General features: G+C 37.5%; 1 protein-coding gene across 1 annotated transcript; it reads left to right on the forward strand.

Annotated features, from left to right (window-relative positions):
• Positions 1–1964: 1964 nt before the first annotated feature.
• Positions 1965–2399, forward strand: LOC140180085 (uncharacterized mitochondrial protein AtMg00810-like). Its single transcript, XM_072220482.1, has one exon. The coding sequence runs from the start codon at positions 1965–1967 to the stop codon at positions 2397–2399; it is 435 nt and encodes a 144-aa protein (XP_072076583.1).
• Positions 2400–20866: the final 18467 nt, after the last annotated feature.

Genomic DNA, 20866 nt, shown 5'->3' on the forward strand with positions numbered 1-20866 from the left:
CCTGCATCATCAGCAAAATTCACCAGCTCTCCTTCTCTCCCTCTCAAACCAAGTATACACAGCCCTTAAAATTAGTCTTTTCAGACCTCTGGGGCCCCTCCCCATAATCCAATAGGTCTAGCTTTAGGTACTATGTGTGTTTCATTGATGCCCATAGCCGGTACACCTGCACCTACTTACTACACACCAAGAATCAAACCTTCACAGCCTTTCTTCAGCCTTTCTTCAGTATAAGACCCTGATGGAAAACCAAACAGGCAACACTATCAAAGCCCTCCAAACTGACCATGGTGGGGAATACCTCTCCAACACCTTTTCACAGTACCTAAGCAATCAAGGAATTCATCATAGACTTACCTGCCCTCACACACACCAACAGAACGGGTGTGTTGAACGCAAGCACCACCACCTCACTGAAACAGCTCTCACCCTTCTCTCCCAAGCCTCTCTGCCCCTTTCCTTCTGAGATGAAGCAATCCTAACCTCCACCTACCTAATCAACAGACTTCCCACCCCTGTCCTGAACTTTAAATACCCTTAGAAGTCCTCTTCAACATCATACCAACATATACCCTATTAAAACCATTTGGCTGTGCATGCTATCCCTGGCTTCGACCCTATAACAAGAACAAATTTGACCACAGGTCAACTAAATGCATATTCCTAGGCTACGCTCCTAACCATAGAGGCTATAAGTGTCTATCCCCTTCAGGTAAAATCTATACTGCCAAAAATGTTATCTTCTGTGAACAAGAATTTCCCTATCCAGCCCTCTTTCCCAACCCTTCCCAGCTTAACCATACCCAACCTTCAAACAATACGCCCCCAGCTACATATACCTTTCATCCTCCCTATCCAAACATGCATAATAGGCCTCCCACTAATAGCAATAACATGTCTTTATCATTACCTTCCATACCTGTTGAAGTCCCTAATAATGCTGAAACAGCTGCTGGCAGTGCTAATAGTGCAGATTCCCTTGAGACTGTTCCATTGCAGGTGGTGATTGGTCCGAATTTGCAGCCTTCCAATGCTGCATCTCAACCCACACCTTCGCAGTATTCCAACACTGCTCGTGCTGACACAGCTAATCAAAACAAACACCACATATAAACCAGGAGCAAAAGTGGAATTTTCAAACCTAAAGCACTCAATACAGTGGTGGATTTGGCGTCAATCTCACTTGATACCCTGCCCAAGTCAGTCTCCGAAGCACTCGCTACCCCACATTGGAGAAGGGCCATGGAGGAGGATTACTCAGCCCTGATAAAAAATGGCACCTGGCAGCTGGTTGACCTGCCCCAGCACTCTGAACCCATAGGATGTAAATGGGTTTTCAGAATAAAGAAACACCTTGATGGCACAATCCAGAAATACAAGGCACGGCTTGTCGCCAAGGGCTTCCACCAACGCCAAGGAATTGATTATGACCAGATCTTCAGCCCCGTCGTACGCCCTGCTACAGTTCGAGTCATGCTCAGTGTGGCTCTCGCCAAAGGGTGAAAAATTTACCAATTCGACTTCAATAATGCGTTTCTCAATAAGGATCTTCACGAGACGGTCTACATGTAGCAACCAGAAGGGTTCAAGGCCCCAAACTGCCTCCAAGTCTGTAAGCTCCAAAAATCTCTGTATGGACTCAAACAGGCACCTAGAGCCTGGTTCACAAAGCTCAGCACTGCACTTCGACAATTTGGCTTCACAAGCACTCAATCTGATGTCTCCCTGTTCACCAAATTCACATCATCCTCAGCCACATACATCCTCATGTATGTAGATGATATCCTTGTAACTGGCAACTCTGAGTCTGATATTAAGGCACTTGTGACTGAACTCCACAACACCTTTGCCTTAAAAGAGTTGGGTGAAATGAACTACTTCATTGGCATTGAGGTTGCAAAAACCCCTGGTGGCACAGTGACTCTCAAACAAAGTACATTAAGGACCTCTTGAAATGGGCAAACATGATCCATGCAAAACCTGTACCTACCCCCATGACCTCCTCCCTAAAGCTATCTGCCTTTGGAGACGGCTCCTTCAGCAATCCCACTCTGTTTCGGTCAATATTTGGTGGTCTGCAGTATGCTACGATTACAAGACCTGAGATCTCTTTTTCAGTGAATAAAGTAGCCCAGTTCCTTCACAACCCTCTTGAGTCCCACTGGAAAGCTGTAAAACGAATCCTCAGGTACCTAGTAGGCACCACAGAGTATGGCCTCAGGTTCAGCAAGTTCACAAACTTCAGAATCTATGGCTTTTGCGACTCTGATTGGGCCAGTGATGTTGATGATCGCAAGTCAACAAATGGGTATGGCATTTACCTTGGCTCAAACTTGGTCTCATGGGCTAGCAGAAAGCAAACTGCAGTGTCCAAGAGCAGCACTGAAGCTAAATTTTGAGGAATTGCAGATGCTGTGACCGAAATCATTTGGCTTCAAAACCTTCTCAGTGAAATCAGAATCGCATGCTCGATAAAACCTGTGGTATACTGCGACAATCAAAGTGCAGTCATGCTCTCTGCCAACCCAATTATGCACAACAAGTCCAAGCATTTTGCTCTCAATCAGTCCTAAATTCGAGATTATGTAACCAGAAAAGAAATATTTGTTCAACACATCCCAGCTCAAGATTAACTGGCTGACACCCTAACCAAACATCTCTCAACTATAACCTTTGACAGATTTAGAAAACTACTAAGAGTTTCCAATACAGAGTCATCATAGGCCCTTGTTTTGAGGGGGCATGTTAGTGTAGTCACTCTCTAGAAACTACCTGTGCCAGCTCAGCTGGAATCAGTTACAGCTGTTAGACTCTCAACTAACCTGCTGTTACACTCTCACACACTCTGCACCTCACTCACCTTGTATAAATAACTAGCTCATATTGACTCTGATCTATCCTTTTCAATTTTGTTACAATGCAACTCCTTTCTTCTATCCTTGCTTCTCTTGCTCTGTGATTCTCACTCAATAGTAAGCTACTGATACCTCACACTCCCCTCTCTGGTGCATACAATTAGTTGATTCTTAATCTTGTCTTCTTCCTGAGTTGTGTTCCTTATTTTCGTAGAAAAACCGGCAAGTTTGGAATAATGTTTGTAGAACTTTACAGCTTCTTCTAATGTCTTAAAAATCATTCCTACCTTTGGGACAAATTTTTCATCCACAACACAGCTGGTCTACATAGTGAACCAAAATCTTAAATACGGTGAACCGAAATCTTAATTACGGTGAAACAATTATATAGTGCTTAGGGAACAAAATAGAATATATTCGTCTAATTTTTTTTAGACTCCTTTCTGCATATCGAAACGAACACATGGACATGGTGAAACAACTCTATAGTACTTACCGAACCGAACAGTTACTCACAGTGAACAAAACCATTATACAAAACCAAATTCGAAACAACTCTTTCTACAATTTACATATTATCAATTCAATTCACTTCAATTCAGATACAGATCACCTCAGTCCATTCAATTCAATTCAAATAAAATTAGCAATTGCATTCCATTGAATTCGATTCAAAATTCAATAATCCAAACCTTATCAAATTGATGCGTTTCAGAAGAATTATCCAAATCGCACTCATTCAACTGATTTAAAGTTGATTCATTCATTGTTTCAATTCAAAAGTACAGATCGAAGAAGAAAACAAAGAAGAAGAAGAACGACGAAGCTAATTACGTTGAAGTCAATTCAGATCCATAATGCAGAGAAGAAAAACGCGAACACAGGAGAACAACGAATTTAATTAGGTTGAAGAAGAAGAAGGAGAAGAGGAAAAAGAAGAAGAAGAAGAACGTGAACAGAGAAGAAGAAGAAGAAAGAAAACGCGAGAAGAGAACAAGGTTTACGTTGAGAAAGGTTGATCACGCAAAAGAAGGATTACGTTATATACGTTATATGAGGCGCGTGTAAAACAAACGAGTGTAAAACGCGTGTAGTAGAAGGTACTTGGATAACATCTATGTAATTTTTACATGGATGTAGAGCTTTTCCGTAAAACTATAGAGCATAATATCAATTTTTTCCCAATAGATTTATTTTTCTTTTTTTGAGAAAGTATGGGTAATCACTTTATGTGTAGTCAATTTGAACAATTTTTTTTTCAAAAATTTGATTATAAAATTTTAAAAAATTAGGATCATCATCCAATTTTAATTTTTAGTGCGACTTTCTCTTCTAATTTTTCTCTGTCATACCGCCTCTCCATTCAATCCTGATCACCAGCTCGCTACAATATGCTGCATCTGTCCATGCAACATCTTGTTCTGCGACGTTGCGCACTTCCTTTTCAAACCCTCTTGGCGCGACGCACACGTCTCTCTCTGCAATTTTTCATGCTGCGATGTCTCCTCCAACTTGTCTTTCCGCAACGCCGCATCCTCTCCTTCCGAATCTCCTCTTCCTCTTCTTTCTTTTTAAGTTTTGGATAATTTTTTTTACTAATTTTGAATATTTTTTTTCTTAAATTTTTGGATGCATTTTTATTATATGTTTTGTATGTTTTTTTTACTTTATGTTTTAGAGTTTTTTTCTTTTGTTTTGAATGTTTCTTCTTTTTAGATTTTGGATATTTTTTAAATAATTTTAAATATTTCTTTATTTAGTTTTCAGAGGTTCTTTTTTCAATAATTTTGAATGTTTCATTTTGTTATATATTTTTTTATTTTTTAAATGATTTTAGATATCTCTCTTGGATTAGTTTTGGATGTTTTTATAACCAAAAGTAATGCGTTTTTTACTATAATTGAAAGAGTTTTAGATAATTTTTTACAATAAATTTTAGATGTTTGTTTTTGTTACGTTTCGAATGTTTTTTTGTGTGGATATCTTTCTTACTGTGAATGGAAGTGAAAGTGAAATCAGGATGACTGTTGGATTGAGGTATTATTTTTTTTCGTTAATGGGCTCTTTTTTCTCATTAGTTGGCTGCACGCATGCACCTCTAGTTGGTTATCTAGTAGAGTTATTTTTTTCTTTAACAGTATTTTTCAATTTGGCAAATCAAGAACCAATTCGTTGCGGATCAAAACTCTTCTATTTAAGATTTTATCGCTGACTAATAGATTATTTCATACATAAAATAAGATTCGAACTCCAACACTTACTTAAGCAAGTTGAACTAACCACTAAATCAATTCAAATTGGTCCTAATAAATTCATGAGTTTAATATTAATGCACTGACAGTGTAAAGCATTTTACATAGTCATACAATTGATGACAAGTCATCTTATGCTAGTTTCACAAGTATTTTTAACTTGTTTTTATTAGGTTTATGCACTTTCTTGTACAATAAGTAAGTGATTGGATTGGAATTTCATACATCACTTAGTTCAATTAGACATGGGTATTTATGTACTTTATTTACAAGATTTTATGCTAATTTTACTTGATGTTATGAATGATGCAATTACCTTATAATTATAGCAAACTTTGATGCAACTGGTTGATTGATTATAGGCAAGAGGAAAGAGCAGAGGAAGAAGCAAAGAAGAGGAAGCAACGTTGGTGGCCAAAGTTGGCCCACCAACGTTGCCTCAAACGTTGGAAGAGAAGTGGAATTTGCTACAAAATTCTGGTGCCAACGTTGGAGGGAACGTTCGTGAGCCAAAATACAATTTGCTTTCTCAAAATTGGAAATATTAACTGTCACGCGCACACGTGCATTGTGGAATTTTGATGATCCACGCGCACGCGTGAGTGACGTGCACGCGTTGGTTGGGCAACGTTGGAGGGAACATTGTTGGTCAAACGTTAAGGCCAACGTGCGCGATAAACATTCAAAATCTGGAGTTTTGAAAATTGGAATCCACGCGCACGCGTGGGTGACGCGCATGCGTGGGTATACCAACGTTGGAGTGAACGTTGCCACTCCAACGTTGGGGCAAACGTCTTCGAAAAGCTTTCAAAATCTGGGAAGGGAAAAATTGCATCGATGCGTACGCGTCAATGACGCGTACGCCTGAGCGTGCAATCTGTCCCAACCACGCGAACGCGTAGGTGACGCGCACGTGTGGCCAGTGAACGTTGGTGCCCAACGTTGAGTCAAACGTTGCTCTACACACCTAGATTCCAATTTTCCTTAAGAAAGTGTTGGACTCAACGTTTATCCTCAAACGTGGACTCCAACGTGGATATCAGAACTCTTCAATTGAGCACTCATCTCTTCTCAACAGCATTGGAGCCACTTCGACCCACTTTAACAAGGCCAAAAAGCCCAATCCAAGGACTTGAAGACTGAATTAGAAAGTGTATAAATAGAGAAGAATTTGATTTAGAGAAGAGGTTAGCAGATCTGAAATCTGAGAGGCTAGAGAGTCAGGATCCCAATTGGGAAACCCTGCACTCAATTCTCTTTGTATTTTCTCTTCTGTATTTTTCTGCAACTTCTTTGTTTTCTGTTTTAATTGGAGCAATGATGAACTAAAACCCAAATTCATTAGGGGGAGGAGCTCTATATTAATCTTAATGAATCAATGAAATTCTTCTTCTTCTCAATTCAATTGTGTAGCTATAGGATATCTTCTGCTTTGATTGTGAATTATTCACTCCGGAAGGGGGTTTAATTCAATTGAATGTGGGTGTGAGCCTCAGAAGGGGAATCACCTACATTTGAATTGGAGCTCTATCCTTCACAATTCTCCTAACCAACACCATTCGGGAGGAATTGAGGTTTTGATAATCTGTGTGGCTTATAGATAAGAGAATGTGCTTTAACTCTTCTCATGACAATTAGATCAAGGAATTGGCAAGATTAATTGTGATTAGAGAGATTGGATTGCCAAGAAATTAGGATCCAATAAATTTCAATCCGCCATAGATCTACTCATATGATTGAGAAAGGAGTTGAGACTCAATTGGTTCATGATGGATTATGATATCTCCAATCCCTGATGAATCATTTTCTTTGAATTTCTTCACTTTAGATCTCTCTGATTTACTTTAATCTGCAATTGTTTACTACTGTTTTGATCCCCTGCACCCAATTCCCTTTGTTATTCATGCAATTTAAGTTTCATTGTACTTTAGATTTTGCAATTTTAAGTTCTTGCATTCTAAGATTTAGTTATTTACATTTCTTGTAATTTAAGATTCAGCCCTTTTAGTTTCTTGCTCTTTAAGTTTAAGCAATTTACCTTTCTTGCCATTTAAGTTTCAGTCAATTTACTTTTAGCACTTTAATTTCTTGCAATTTATATTCTGTTAATCAATTTTCACTCAAAACACCAACTGTTAGCTTAACTAGACTCATCACCATACTAAAATTGCTTGATCTATCAATCCCTGTGGGATCGACCTCACTTTTGTGTGTTTTACTACTTGATGCGACCTGGTACACTTGCCGGTTAGTTTGTGTGGAATCGATTTTTCCTCATCAAGTTTTTAGCGCCGTTGCCAGGGATTGATTTAGATTGACAATGATTTAGTAGGTGATAATCTAGATTAATCATTTTCTTTGTTTTTGTTAAGCACAGTAACTGTTTGAGATTTTGTTTATGCTAACCTTAATCTCACTCTAGCAACAGAGTGTTTTGTTTGTGTTTTGGTCTGTTTGTGTTGTATGCCAGGAGGAGGAAGAGGTGCATCCACCTCTTTTGATTCTGAACCAGAGAGAACATTCTTGAGATTGAGAAGAGAAGCAAGAGGGAAGGGAGTGATTGGAGAAGAAGAATTAGAAGAGAAAAATCAAGAGATGGAGGGTAACTTCCCTAATCCACCAAAGGAGGTGGCCAACAACAATGGCCAACCTCCAAGGAGAGTTCTAGCTTCTTACACCTTTCCCAACCCAAGAAACTGTGGGAGCAGTATACTCACTCCAAATGTCCATGCCAACAACTTTGAGTTGAAGCCTTAACTTATCACTTTGGTGCAAAACAATTGCTCTTATGGAGGGGGTCCTCTAGAAGACCCGAATCAACACCTATCTGTCTTCCTGAGGATATGTGAAATAGTCAAGACGAATGGTGTGCATCCAGATATCTATAAGTTGCTGTTGTTTCCATTCTCTTTGAGGGATAAGGCATCTCAATGGTTGGAGACATTTCCTAAAGAAAGCATCAATACTTGGGATGATTTGGCGAAAAAATTCCTAGCTAAGTTCTACCCACCTCAGAGAATCATAAGATTGAAGACAGAAGTGCAAACCTTCACTCAAATGGATGGAGAATCACTTTATGAGGCATGAGAGAGATACAAAGCCTTGATTAGGAAATGTCCTCCTGAAATGTTCAGTGAATCGGATAGACTTCAGAATTTCTATGAGGGCTTGACTCTAAAAGCTCAAGAGGCTCTGGATTACTTTACGGGAGGTTCACTGCAGCTAATGAAGACAGCTGAAGAAGCTCAGTATCTCATAGACACTGTGACCAACAATCAATACTTTTATGCTCATCAAAGGCAACGCCAGCCAGCTCCAAAGAAGGGTGTATTAGATCTTGAAGGTGTGGACACTATCTTGGTACAGAACAAGTTGATGCACCAGCAAATCTAACAACAAATGGATATGATGGAAAAGAGAATAGATGGACTTCAAGTGGCTGCAGTAAACACAGCAAGTCAACCTTCAAGTGGATGGGGCCAAGGTGAAGAAGTTTTTGAGAAATGCAACAACGAGCAACAACCAGAGCAAGTCCAGTACATGCATAACTCCTCAGGCTCTTCTCGGAATGACTTCCATGGGGATACATACAATTCATCCTGGAGGAACTATCCCAACTTGAGGTGGGGTGATAATCAAAATTCATGGCAGAAGAACCAAAATTCCAACAACTCCCACAACAAAAACAACCAAAGTCATTCATCCAATAACACTAACCAATTCAAGAACCCACAAAACACATATCACCAACCCCACAATAACTCATAAAACCACCAGAATAACTTCTCCACACCCACATTCTACCCACAAAATACCCCTGCAAATAATTCAAACAACGATCTCATTTCACACAACCACAACCAAATTTAGACTCTCAGAGAATCTCTAGTCTAGAGATAATGATGGAGAAACTTATGAAAAATCAAGAGATGGCAAGACAAGATCAGGAAGCTGCAAGAAAAGATCAAGCCCTGGAATTCAAAAACCAAGAGGCCTTAATCAGAAACCTTGAAAGACACATGAGGCAAATGGCTAAACAAATTTCAGAGATAGGTGAGAAGAGAGCAAATGCCTTCCCTAGTGACACTGAAAACAATCCAAGAGACACAGAAAAAGTCATAAAATGGGAGGAATGCAAAGTAATCACTTTGAGAAGTGGAAAAAAGGTAGAAAAAGAAGTCATCACTCAAGAAGAGCATATCAAAGAAGGCTCAAAAGAAGAAGGGAAAAAGCAAAAGTAGGAGCAAGAAACTCCTACTCAGAATGATAAGTCAATAAAAAAGGAGGCATTAAAAGCATACCAACCAATGCTACCATATCCTCAAAGGTTCAAGGGAGAAAACAAAGAGAAGCAATACTCCAAATTTCTAGAGATATTCAAGACACTGCACATCAACATCCCTTTCATAGAAGCACTTGAACAGATGCCACTATATGCTAAGTTCATAAAGGAATTGTTGACAAAGAAAAAATTCTTGAAAGAAGGACAAATGATTGTGATGACCAGGGAGTGTAGTGCCATCATCCAGAGAGAATTTCCAAGGAAGAGGAAGGACCCAGGGAGCTTTCACATTCCCTGCACCATAGGCAGCATGATAATTGAAAGAGCATTTTGTGACCTTGGTGCAAGAATAAATCTGATGCCTCTATTCTTGATGAAGAAGCTTCAAATTTATGAATTGAAATCCACATAGATAGCCCTCCAAATGGCTGACAAATCCATGAAGCAAGCACTTGGAGTTGTGGAGAATGTATTGGTAAAGGTGGGAAAATTTTTTCTCCCAGCTGACTTTGTCATTCTAGACGTGGAGGAAGATCATAACACTCACATCATTCTGGGGAGACCCTTCCTAGCTACAGGCAGAGCATTAATTGATGTTGAGAAAGGAGAATTAATGCTGAGAGTGCATGAAGAGCATATAGTGTTTTATGTCTTCAAGGGTTTGCAAGATCCCAATCAAGAAAAATAGTGTATGAAGATTGATTTAAGGGATTCACACTTGAAAGAGGCACCTAATGAGTCACTTCCAATGCACTCAAGCTCATGTTGGAAAGGAAGGGAAGAGGTAGAAGTGTTGCAACAAGCTCAAGGAGTTGAGATGGAACTACAACCAAAGCCTCCATATGAGATCCTCAGCAAGAACCTTAAAAAAATTGAGACTCTAAAACATGAACCACCTCCTGGAAAAGAAAAGAATCCCAAGAATAAAATACCAAGAGGGTGGAGAAACAGAAAAATTCCCACTGAAGGCTTCACACCAGGGGATAAAGTGATGCTAGCTTACCAACCAATGGAAACATCCCCACATTTCTCTGGATACTACACAGTGAATAAGATCCTCTCACTTGAACATGTGGAAATCATCAAGAATGATACTGGAGGAAAGTTCACAGTAAGAGGGGAAGGGTTGAGGCATTATGTTCATCATCCTCCCTAACAAGGGACAACCGTCAAGCTAGTGACGATAAAAGATCGCTTGTTGGGAGGCAACCCAACCAGAGGTAACTCTCTTTTCCTTCACTATTTCAATAAGAAAGTTAAGTAGATTCATCTGTATTGCAAGGAGCTAAGTTTGGTGTTGCCCATCAAAGTAATTCAAGGGTGAATGTCGGATACTAAGTTTGGTGTTCCACCAAAGATTTTATTAAGAACATATTGCACCCTCAGCATCACTAATTATCAGCTCCAAACAATCAGAGAAACTACTTAACAATTGTTTAGTTTCTAGTTCACAGTTTGTTTCTAGTTCATAGTCCGTTTTCTAGTTCATAGTAGTCCGTTTTCTTAATAAAAGCACATGAGGTTTTCTGCATGTACACAATTTGCTGCATAAGGCAAGGAACTAAGTTTGGTATTCACACACCAATCTAAGTTCAGAAGCCTACAAACATACATGCATATTAACCATTTTGCAAGTGCTTGGGGAACACGCAACTTCTAATAAATTTGCAGAAATTCAATCTATCTCTTGGAAGAACTAGGCATCATCATCCAAGGACACAAAGAAGAAGACAAAGCTATGGATGATGATGACAAAGGGAGAGCTAGAAGATACCACTAAGAGGTTGTATTGTTACTTAGTTCCCTCTGATTTGAAATGCTTTAGTTGGAACTCTAAGTGCACCCTTGCTGATTAGTTTAAGTTGTGTGCATTCTGTTTGTTTACTGTCTTTTTATTCTTCAATTAAGTGTTCTAGTATAAGTGTCTGACTTATTTTCATCTGCTTGAATTTATGTCTTGTTCCTCTTTGCATAAATAAAAGAAAATGTTGAAACAGAAAGTAAAATGGTCCAATTTGATATGAATGATAATAAAGATCAGTGGTGGTATGTGCTAGATTGTTTAGTAAGCTCACTAATAAAGAGGAAGGGTAGAGTGTCCTTTTTAAGTATGGACTTAGCTATTGTCTGTGAAACCTGAGTAAATAAATACCCTTGGAAGAAAGAAAGAGTAAGAAGGAAAGGAAGAAAAGCCAAGAATCGGCAACAAAAATGAAAAAAAACAAAGAATAAAGTTAGACACCAATAGCTTGGACCTTAAGACACATGCCTGTGGTGCTTTTGTACTAGAATTTGCTTGGATAATTAGGTTCTGAAGAGTATTTTAGAACTTGGTAACTTGGGTTAATTAACCGGGGATTATCAACCAAAAGTCCACTATCAAGAGCAACCTAGTTACAAGGCATTTAGTAACCCAAAGAGGTGCTGGGAACCAATGTTCTTAAGAAGAATTGTAAGCCAAGTGTCTGTAGTGAATATGTGTTGACTGAAAAACAAGCTAAAAAGCTGCAGCAAAATAGGACACTAAGCTGCAATTGAGGAATAAGTTTCTCAGCAGAAGAAAAACAAAAAAAATCAAACACCAAGGATGATGAATAATAAGGTTCACAGCAGCAAACCACAGTTAACACTTAAAAGGGCAATTCAAACCAGGAAACTAATAAAAGTAGAGTTTCAAATAGATCCTGCATGAAACCCCATGAACCTATATTGAATGCTTTTAAATAAGGACATATATGCTTATCTATTTTCATTCATTTCTCTCATGTTCTACAGCTTGCTTGGGGACAAGCAAGATTTAAGTTTGGTGTTATGATGACAAGTCATCTTATGCTAGTTTCACAAGCATTTTTCGCTAGTTTTCATTAGGTTTATGCACTTTCTTGCACAATAAGTAAGTGATTGGATTGGAATTTCATACATCACTTAGTTCAATTAGACATGGGTATTTATGTGCTTTTTTTACAAGATTTTATGCTAATTTTACTTGATGTTATGAATGATGCAATTACCTTGTAATTATAGCAAACCTTGATGCAATTGGTTGATTGATTATAGGTAAGAGGAAAGAGCAGAGGAAGAAGCAAAGCAGCGGAAGCAACGTTGGAAGAGAAGTGGAATTTGCTGCAAAATTCTGGTGCCAACGTTGGAGGGAACGTTGGTGAGCCAACGTTACCTCCAACATTTTCAATACAGTTTGCTTTCTGGAAATTGGAAATATTAACTATCACGTGCACACGTGGGTGACGCGCACGCGTGCATTGTGGAATTTTGATGATCCACGCGCACGCGTGAGTGACGCGCATGCGTGGGTTGTCCAACATTGGAGGGAACGTTGTTGGTCCAACGTTAAGACCAACGTGCGCGATAAACATTCAAAATATGGAGTTTTAAAAATTGGAATCCACGCGCACGCGTGGGCGACGCGTACGCGTGAGCGTGGAAGTTTGACAATCCACGCGCACGTGTGGGGGACGCGCACGCGTGGGTGACGCGCACGGGTGGGTATGCCAACGTTGCCACTCCAACATTGGGGAAAACTTCTTCGAAAAGCTTTCAAAATCTGGGAAGGGAAAAATTGCATCGACGCGTACGCGTGGGCGTGCAATTTGTCCTAGCCACGCGAATGCGTAGGCGACGCGCACGCGTGGAACGGCAAAAATGGCTATCCACACACACACGCGGCCAGGCGAACGTTGGTGCCCTAACGTTGAGTCAAACGTTGCTCTACACACCCAGATTCCAATTTTCCTTAAGAAAGCGTTGGACTCAATGTTTACCCTCAAACGTGGACTCCAACGTGGATATCAGAACTCTTCAATTGAGCACTCATCTCTTCTCAACAGGATTGGAGCCACTTCAACCCACTTCAACAAGGCCAAAAAGCCCAATCCAAGGACTTGAAGACTGAATTAGAAAGTGTATAAATAAGAAAGAATTTGATTTAGAGAAGAGGTTAGCAGATCTGAAATCTGAGAGGCTAGAGAGTCAGGCTCCCAATTGGGAAACTCTGCACTCAATTCTCTTTGTATTGTCTCTTCTGCATTTTTCTGCAACTTCTTTGTTTTCTGTTTTAATTGGAGCAATGATGAACTAAACCCCAAATTCATTAGAGGGAGGAGCTCTATTGTAATCTTAATGAATCAATGAAATTCTTCTTCTTCTCAATTCAATTGTGTAGCTATAGGATATCTTCTGCTTGGATTGTGAATTATTCACTCCAGAAGGGGGTTTAATTCAATTGAATGTGGGTGTGAGCCTCGGAAGGGGAATCACCTATATTTGAATTGGAGATCTATCCTTCACAATTCTCCTAACCAACACCATTCGGGAGGAATTGAGGTTTTGAGAATCTGTGTGACTTATGGATAAGAGAATGTGCTCTAACTCTTCTCATGACAATTAGATCAAGGAATTGGCAAGATTGATTGTGATTAGAGAGATTGGATTGCCAAGAAATTGGGATCCAATCAATTTCAATCCGCCATAGATCTACTCATATGATTGAGAAAGGAGTTGAGACTCAATTGGTTCATGATGGATTATGATATCTCCAATCCCTGATGAATCATTTTCTTTGAATTTCTTCAATTTAGATCTCTCTGATTTACTTTAATCTGCAATTGTTTACTGCTGTTTTGATCCCATGCACCCAATTCCCTTTATTATTCATGCAATTTAAGTTTCATTGTACTTTAGATTTTGCAATTTTAAGTTCTTGCATTCTAAGATTCAGTTATTTACATTTCTTGCAATTTAAGATTCAGCCCTTTTAGTTTCTTGCTCTTTAAGTTTCAGCAATTTACCTTTCTTGCCATTTAAGTTTCAGTCAATTTACTTTTAGCACTTTAATTTCTTGCAATTTATATTCTGTTAATCAATTTTCACTCAAAACACCAACTGTTAGCTTAACTAGACTCATCACCATACTAAAATTGCTTGATCCATCAATCCCTGTGGGATCGACCTCACTTTTGTGAGTTTTACTACTTGATGCGACCCGGTACACTTGCTGGTTAGTTTGTGTGGAATTGATTTTTCCTCATCAACAATCACATCCATTCTTTTGGATTACCATTCACGCAGTCAATATGAAAAGTAATTATTTTTACTGATATGTCGTTACATAATTAGATACATGTGTAAAATTACTTTACACTATCAGTACATCAAAATTAAATTCTAGATTCATTTAGGCACTGCCATGTCTAGTATTAGCACTTCGGTAATAATTAATTGAATTAGTAGATTAGTTTATTAATAATAAAGTGAATAATTTTTAGTATATTATTTGTGAGATGTTATATAGATTCTAAAATTTTTTCATATGTATTAATGACTTATTATAGACACTTGTTAAAAGATTTCTTTTAATTTTTTAAAATTAATAAATAAAAATAAGATGTGGACAAATATACTTATACTAACCTATTCCCATAATGTGAAAAAAAAATCCAACATGGTTTTGTCTATGGTGAAAAAAGTAGTAGCAAGATCTTAAAGGAACAGATAAGAATATTCCATTCTAGTGACTCTGATTGGAGCCGTATAAAGGGATTTAAATTTAAAAATTTGGCCCTCAACTTGTGCCAATAACAAAATACACCAGTTGAATTAAGCATAGCATTGATCATTTTTTGTAAACCACATGACAACAGAGTCAATTGCCAATAATATTAGCGTAAAAAATGCATAGTACCAGTTCTTCAACTTAGAGATTGTAATTGTCGGAAGTTAATTAGGACGAATGGGTTTGGTAAACAGGCTACCGCCGTGCGTGAGAGTAAGGGTGCTTGGCGAGGAAACAAAGTCATCGTCCTGTAAACATGCTAGTATGAATTAGTTGAATTATTTAATTAATTAATTATAACATGAAGTAACTAAAAAATAAGAGAAAAAAAATTATTGCTCAGGAATTCATAAGGAGACGGACAATTCACCGATGAAAATAGAGTTAGAGTCTACAGAAGCGATAGAGGAATTGGAGTTGTTGTACGGTCATTTGAGGAACTTCTTGAGGTGTTATCTTTTTCCTTGTTGGAATTTAGGAAGTCGACGAAGAAATCTTCTCTACTTCCATTAACGTCAAGAAGCTCAACGGTGGAGAAAGGGTTTCGGACGGTTTAGTTCACGGTGAAAACAGATTGAATTGGAGCCATTACCGTAGCGCCACAACAGGCGACAACAACGAAGAAGATAAGAGTCCTTGTGGCAGCGATAGCGCCAGCGCCGGAGGAGCTAGGCCGAGGCACCGACATACTAATTCAGGCACATTATTTTTATTCTCTTTATGTTGGACTTTGGTCCGCATCAAGTTTTTGGCGCTGTTGCCGGGGAATTGCAATGTGTTCTTGTTATTAGTTATTGTTAATATGTGAATATGTAAATATCTTGCTTTTTGTTTGTTTTCTTGATTTGTTTTAGTAGTTAAGAGTTTATTTTTCTTTGTTTCTTGATAGCTTTTGTTTTTATTTCCTCTTTTCGCTATAAATTCTCACCCTTTTGGCTTTGAGTTTGGTTGTAACTATGTTGTAGAAAATAAAAACTTCAATGATGGTTCGCATTGTGGATCGGAAAATCAGTTGTGGGAGGAGCCACGTTCATATGGACGACCTTCATGGCAACAACCTCCTCCGCCTTGTTATGAACACAACCCATCCCATAACGCATACCAATCCAATGGATATGGTGACCCTCCTTATGGTAATGAACCTTGACCACCATATGCCTATGAACTACCTCCTCAACCTCACCCTCAACCATATCACTCACAAGCCCTATTTTACTACCAAACACCTCCATATGATCTTAATCTATATCCACCATATCACCAACCATGTGTGCCTCAAGAATAACCATATGAGCCATATGAACCATACTTAGAACCACCACCATTCCAACATCAATACTCTCATAGACCTATTGAATCATCACCTCCATATACACCACCTCAATATTCCTACCCTTATGAACCACCTCTCTTGTATGAAAACCTTCTCCCAAATGTTGAACTCTTCTTTCCATCACAACTCTCCATGGATAATACTCTCCGCTCCTTTCTTCAAGAGCGAAGGGAGGCGAGAAAGGAAAAGCAGGAATCAATCAAGCAATACAATGCTATCATGGCTACCTTAGCGGAAACTTTAACCCGATTGGCCTCAATACGCTCTTGCAACAATCCAAGCACTTCCACGAATGAATGCGAAGAATCAATTTTAATTGAAGAATATGGAGTGGAAGAGAGCTTCGAACTTCAAGGGAAAGAAAAGGAGTTGAAGCATGAATTGCAACAAGTGGAGAAGGTTCAATGCATTGAATTTGAAGAAGTGGTTGAAAAGTTAGGAGGAGTTGAGCAAGAGGTGGATTCCAAGATTCAAGACACTTCCACTCACTACAATAAATATGGGCTTTAGCAACGTCAAATTTTGCAACGCCTTAAAACCATTCTCTTAGATAGTTTTAGACAACGGTTTTTTATAGCGTTACTGTTGAATTCAATTTTTCATTATTTTATAGCAACAAACTAAAACCGTTCTCTTTGACTATTTTAAAGAACGGTTTTATAACCGTTACCATGATTTGGTTTTAAGCAACGATTTTTTTTGTTGTTTAAATAATTGTACAAAAGAAACGCATAAAAATCGTTGCCAAAATGCTACACTTTAAAATCGTTCTATTAGATGGTCTTAGACAACGGTTTTTACAGTGATGCTATTGAAGTTCAATTTTTCATTACGTTATAGCAACAAAATAAAACCGTTCTTTTTGACTATTTTAAAGAACGGTTTATAACCATTACAACAATTTTTTATCAAATAATAATTTTCTAATAATTAAAAAATAATAGTTGGAGTTTAAATTTAAAAATAATTAAAAATTATATATAATTTTTATAATAGTTGGAGTTTAAATTAATTAGGATTTTTATATAATTTTTATTATAATTGAATTTTTGTATAATTAAAATTATAATTTTGATAATTGAAAAATAAGAAAGAATTGTATAATTTAATTTAAGTAACTTTTATTATGAATAATTTATGATTTAATTCGAGTTCCTTATTTTTAGAAAATAATCTATTAAGAATGATTAAATTAATTTTATAAATACTTTGAGTTTAAATTAATTAATATTCTTGCATATTTTTATTGTAATTGGTTATTTATATAATTTGAAATTAAAATTTTTGTAATAAAAAACAATAAAGAGTTAAATAATTTAATTTGTTCATTTTATAATTTAAGTTAAAAATAATTATTTAAACTCAGCGATATATTGATAAATAATATTTTTAAATAATTTTAATAAAATACATTTATTTTAAAATTATTATTTTACCCTTTAATTTTATCAAAAAATATATTTTATTTTTATACCTTTACGAAACCCTAATTTTTAAATCAGAAACCTATCCCAACACTAATACAGAGAGGGGAAACAAAAGAAAGAAAGGGAAAGAGAGAAGTGGGGGCTCGGGGAAGAAGGAAAGGGAAGAAAGAAGGGACGACACCGCCTAAGATCGCCACCATCGCTGTCGCCGGGAGAGAGGGGAAGAGCTGCATCCGAGACAAGGAGAACCAGAGGGACCGTCGCCGCCATCATCGTGCGTCACCATTGAGCACACAAACGAAAGGTTAGATATGGTTATGACTTAGACTCTTATTATGTGATTTTAAAGTATCCTAGTTTATTTGACTTCTAAAATCTCTTTTATAGGTCACAAATATGTATGAATGTTATAGAATACTTTAAAAATCAAATTTGATGGTAAATATTCATTTAGTTTTCTTTAGTAATTTGATTCAAATAATTAAGGTTATTTATTGACACTAAATTAAAAAAATAGTTGGAATATTAATTTTAATGCAACATGAGAAAATTATTGTAAATAAAAAAACATATAACTACAGAAAACTATTGTCAAAAGTCACAAAAAGAATGGTTTTAAAACCGTTGCCAAAAAACGACACCAATAGTAACGCTTTAAAACCATTGTCTTAGACAACTATTAAATGGCAATGGTATTAAAATCGTTGCCAAAAAAACGACACCAACGGTAACGCTTTAAAACCGTTGGCTTTGTGAATAATAAAACTACAACAGTTTAAAACCGTTGCCTATTCAATTATAGTTTTAAACCATTGGATCATGAAAGAGAATGGTTTAAAATCGTTCCTTATCGAGTAACGGTTAGAAACCGTTGTTTAAAATTTTCTTTTGAAACCGTTGTCTATACCAATAACTTTGGCAACGGTTTTTTTGTTACCGTTGCCTTAGGTAAAAAACCGTTGCCTTTGAGCATTGGCAACGGCCGCATATACCACAGGTAAAAAACCGTTGCCAAAGCGTTGCCTAAAGTTTTGGGAACGGTTTTTCAATCTACGGCAACAGTTTTTTACCGTTGCGAAAATCCTTATTTGTTGTACTCCAACTAATGGTCTTGTTGAGATTGTTGAACTTTCCTCCATGAAGTGTGAGATTGATGTTAAAGAGGACTGTGTACAACCTCCGAGACATGACTTGAGTAATGAGGAAGAGTTAGAAGAAGTTAGTGAACAAGGAATAGAACTTGAGAAAGCTTGTCAAGAGGTGAAGGTTATCCAAGAGGAGCAAAAGGGAGTGGAGATCACATCGCTAAAGCCGTTGGAAGCCTCTCTTCCTAAGTCACCACCATCTGTCACATCATTTGCGTGGGTAAAAATCTTGTCCTTTAGCTTTATTGGCCCACTTGAATACGGTTTGCTAGAAACGGATGGTCAACTTAGAGCTCTTTGTGGATTAAAGAGCAAGAGACAAATAGTTAGTGGTTGGCAATATAAATCAAGGCTCACTAGGGTTGAAACCTCAAGGTTTGGGTCCCAAGGTTGGCCGAATGCTCAATTGAATGGATTTAGGAGGGCTTTGGCATTTAAGTGAGAATTCTGAAGTCTTGTCACCTGGATGGAACCATGAGAATCAACTAGAAGATGAGTGCAAAAACAAAGTTTAGAATCCCGGTATACAACAGAGGATCAATTTTGGGAGCTCTTAACTTGTTTCAAACTTCATCAAAGCTTGGCTTACATCAATTGGAATCATAGAGAGTATTGGAAGTCCAAGCATTGGTGGAAGTATAAGGATGAGTTCAAGCACAAGCCTCCATGACAAGAGCTCACTAAAATGTCCAACTTAAGGATAATAAAGAAAAGTGTTAGGTGGTCATAACAGATTTCAGATGACAAAATCTTTGAGATGTTAGCAATGAGATTGACTTTGGTCAGTCAGATGCCCAATGGGCCAACCTGTTGATGCTCGCCTGCAATTGTTTATTGGTTCTGAGTGTCATACGAAATAGTTTGCTTTGTGATAATCTAAAGCAAAGAACCTCACTATTTGCAAAATGACGTCATTCAACCCAAACTTTTAGCAGATTTGGTGGATGCTTACAATGATCCATCGATTAAGCTATCCCAGAGCCTGAGCTATGTGAGTATTGACTTGTTTCTGGTAGTTATCGCATTTGAGTTATTAGCATTTATTATTAAGGGTCAATTTTCCAGCATTATTTAACATTTAAGCATTGTGTTTTTATCTTTATGGATTGAAATAGGAGTATGTGGACCACGGAGATTTGCTTTTGTTGTATCGCTTGGTAGTATTGTCATCAGTTTTTTAAAAAAGATTGGAATAATTTTCACCAGTTGTTGTTATGACACTGCATCATACACATTTCATGTCTTTACTTTTTGTCATAGTGATTATCTCGCACCAGTAACCTTTCTCAAATTCATTATTTACATACACTAGTTTAGTTTACCCACACTAGTAACCTTTCTCAAATTTATTAAATCATACACAATTTTAGATTTACTGCATTATTTTTCAACTTAAATTATTACAACATTTGATTGAAAATAGAAAGTTGCACGGGTAAACTCTGATATTGCACATTATAATTAAACCTGAAATGATTCTTTTGTTTAGAAATATATTTCTATGAATAATGCTCGACATTCATGTAAAAACTCTAACCAAGTCATCCAAGCACTTTTTTGTTAACGCGCCTCTCCCCTCTCTTTAAGTTACGTGAAATACACGCGCGCCCCCTTCCCCCTCCTATTAATTCGCATAAAGCTTCTTCTTCTTCAACGTAAACATTCTTAAACGTTAACGATCTAATTGCAATTTTCAGATCTGCTCTGCTGCTGCGTCGTTCTTCTTCTTTTTCTTCTCTGCTGCTCGTCGCTCTTCTTCCTATTCTTCTTCGTTTTCTTTCTTCGATCTGTGGATTTCAATAGGCTATCAAAACAATGAAGGATTCAACTTCAAATCAGTTGAATGAGAGCGATTTGAATTATTCTTCTGAAAAGAATCAAGTAGACGAGGTTTAGATTATTTTTTGAATCGAATTGAATGGAATGCAATTGCTAAATTGAATTGAATGGACGCAGGTGTTCTGAATTGAATTGAATTGATAATTTCTAAATTATAGACACAT

This window comes from Arachis hypogaea, chromosome 16 (assembly GCF_003086295.3).
Source record: "Arachis hypogaea cultivar Tifrunner chromosome 16, arahy.Tifrunner.gnm2.J5K5, whole genome shotgun sequence".
NCBI lineage: Eukaryota > Viridiplantae > Streptophyta > Magnoliopsida > Fabales > Fabaceae > Arachis > Arachis hypogaea.

What these genes read in the sequence shown, in the direction of transcription:
- LOC140180085 (XM_072220482.1), top strand. Translation starts at nt 1,965, where the DNA reads ATGATCCATGCAAAACCTGTACCTACCCCCATGACCTCCTCCCTAAAG.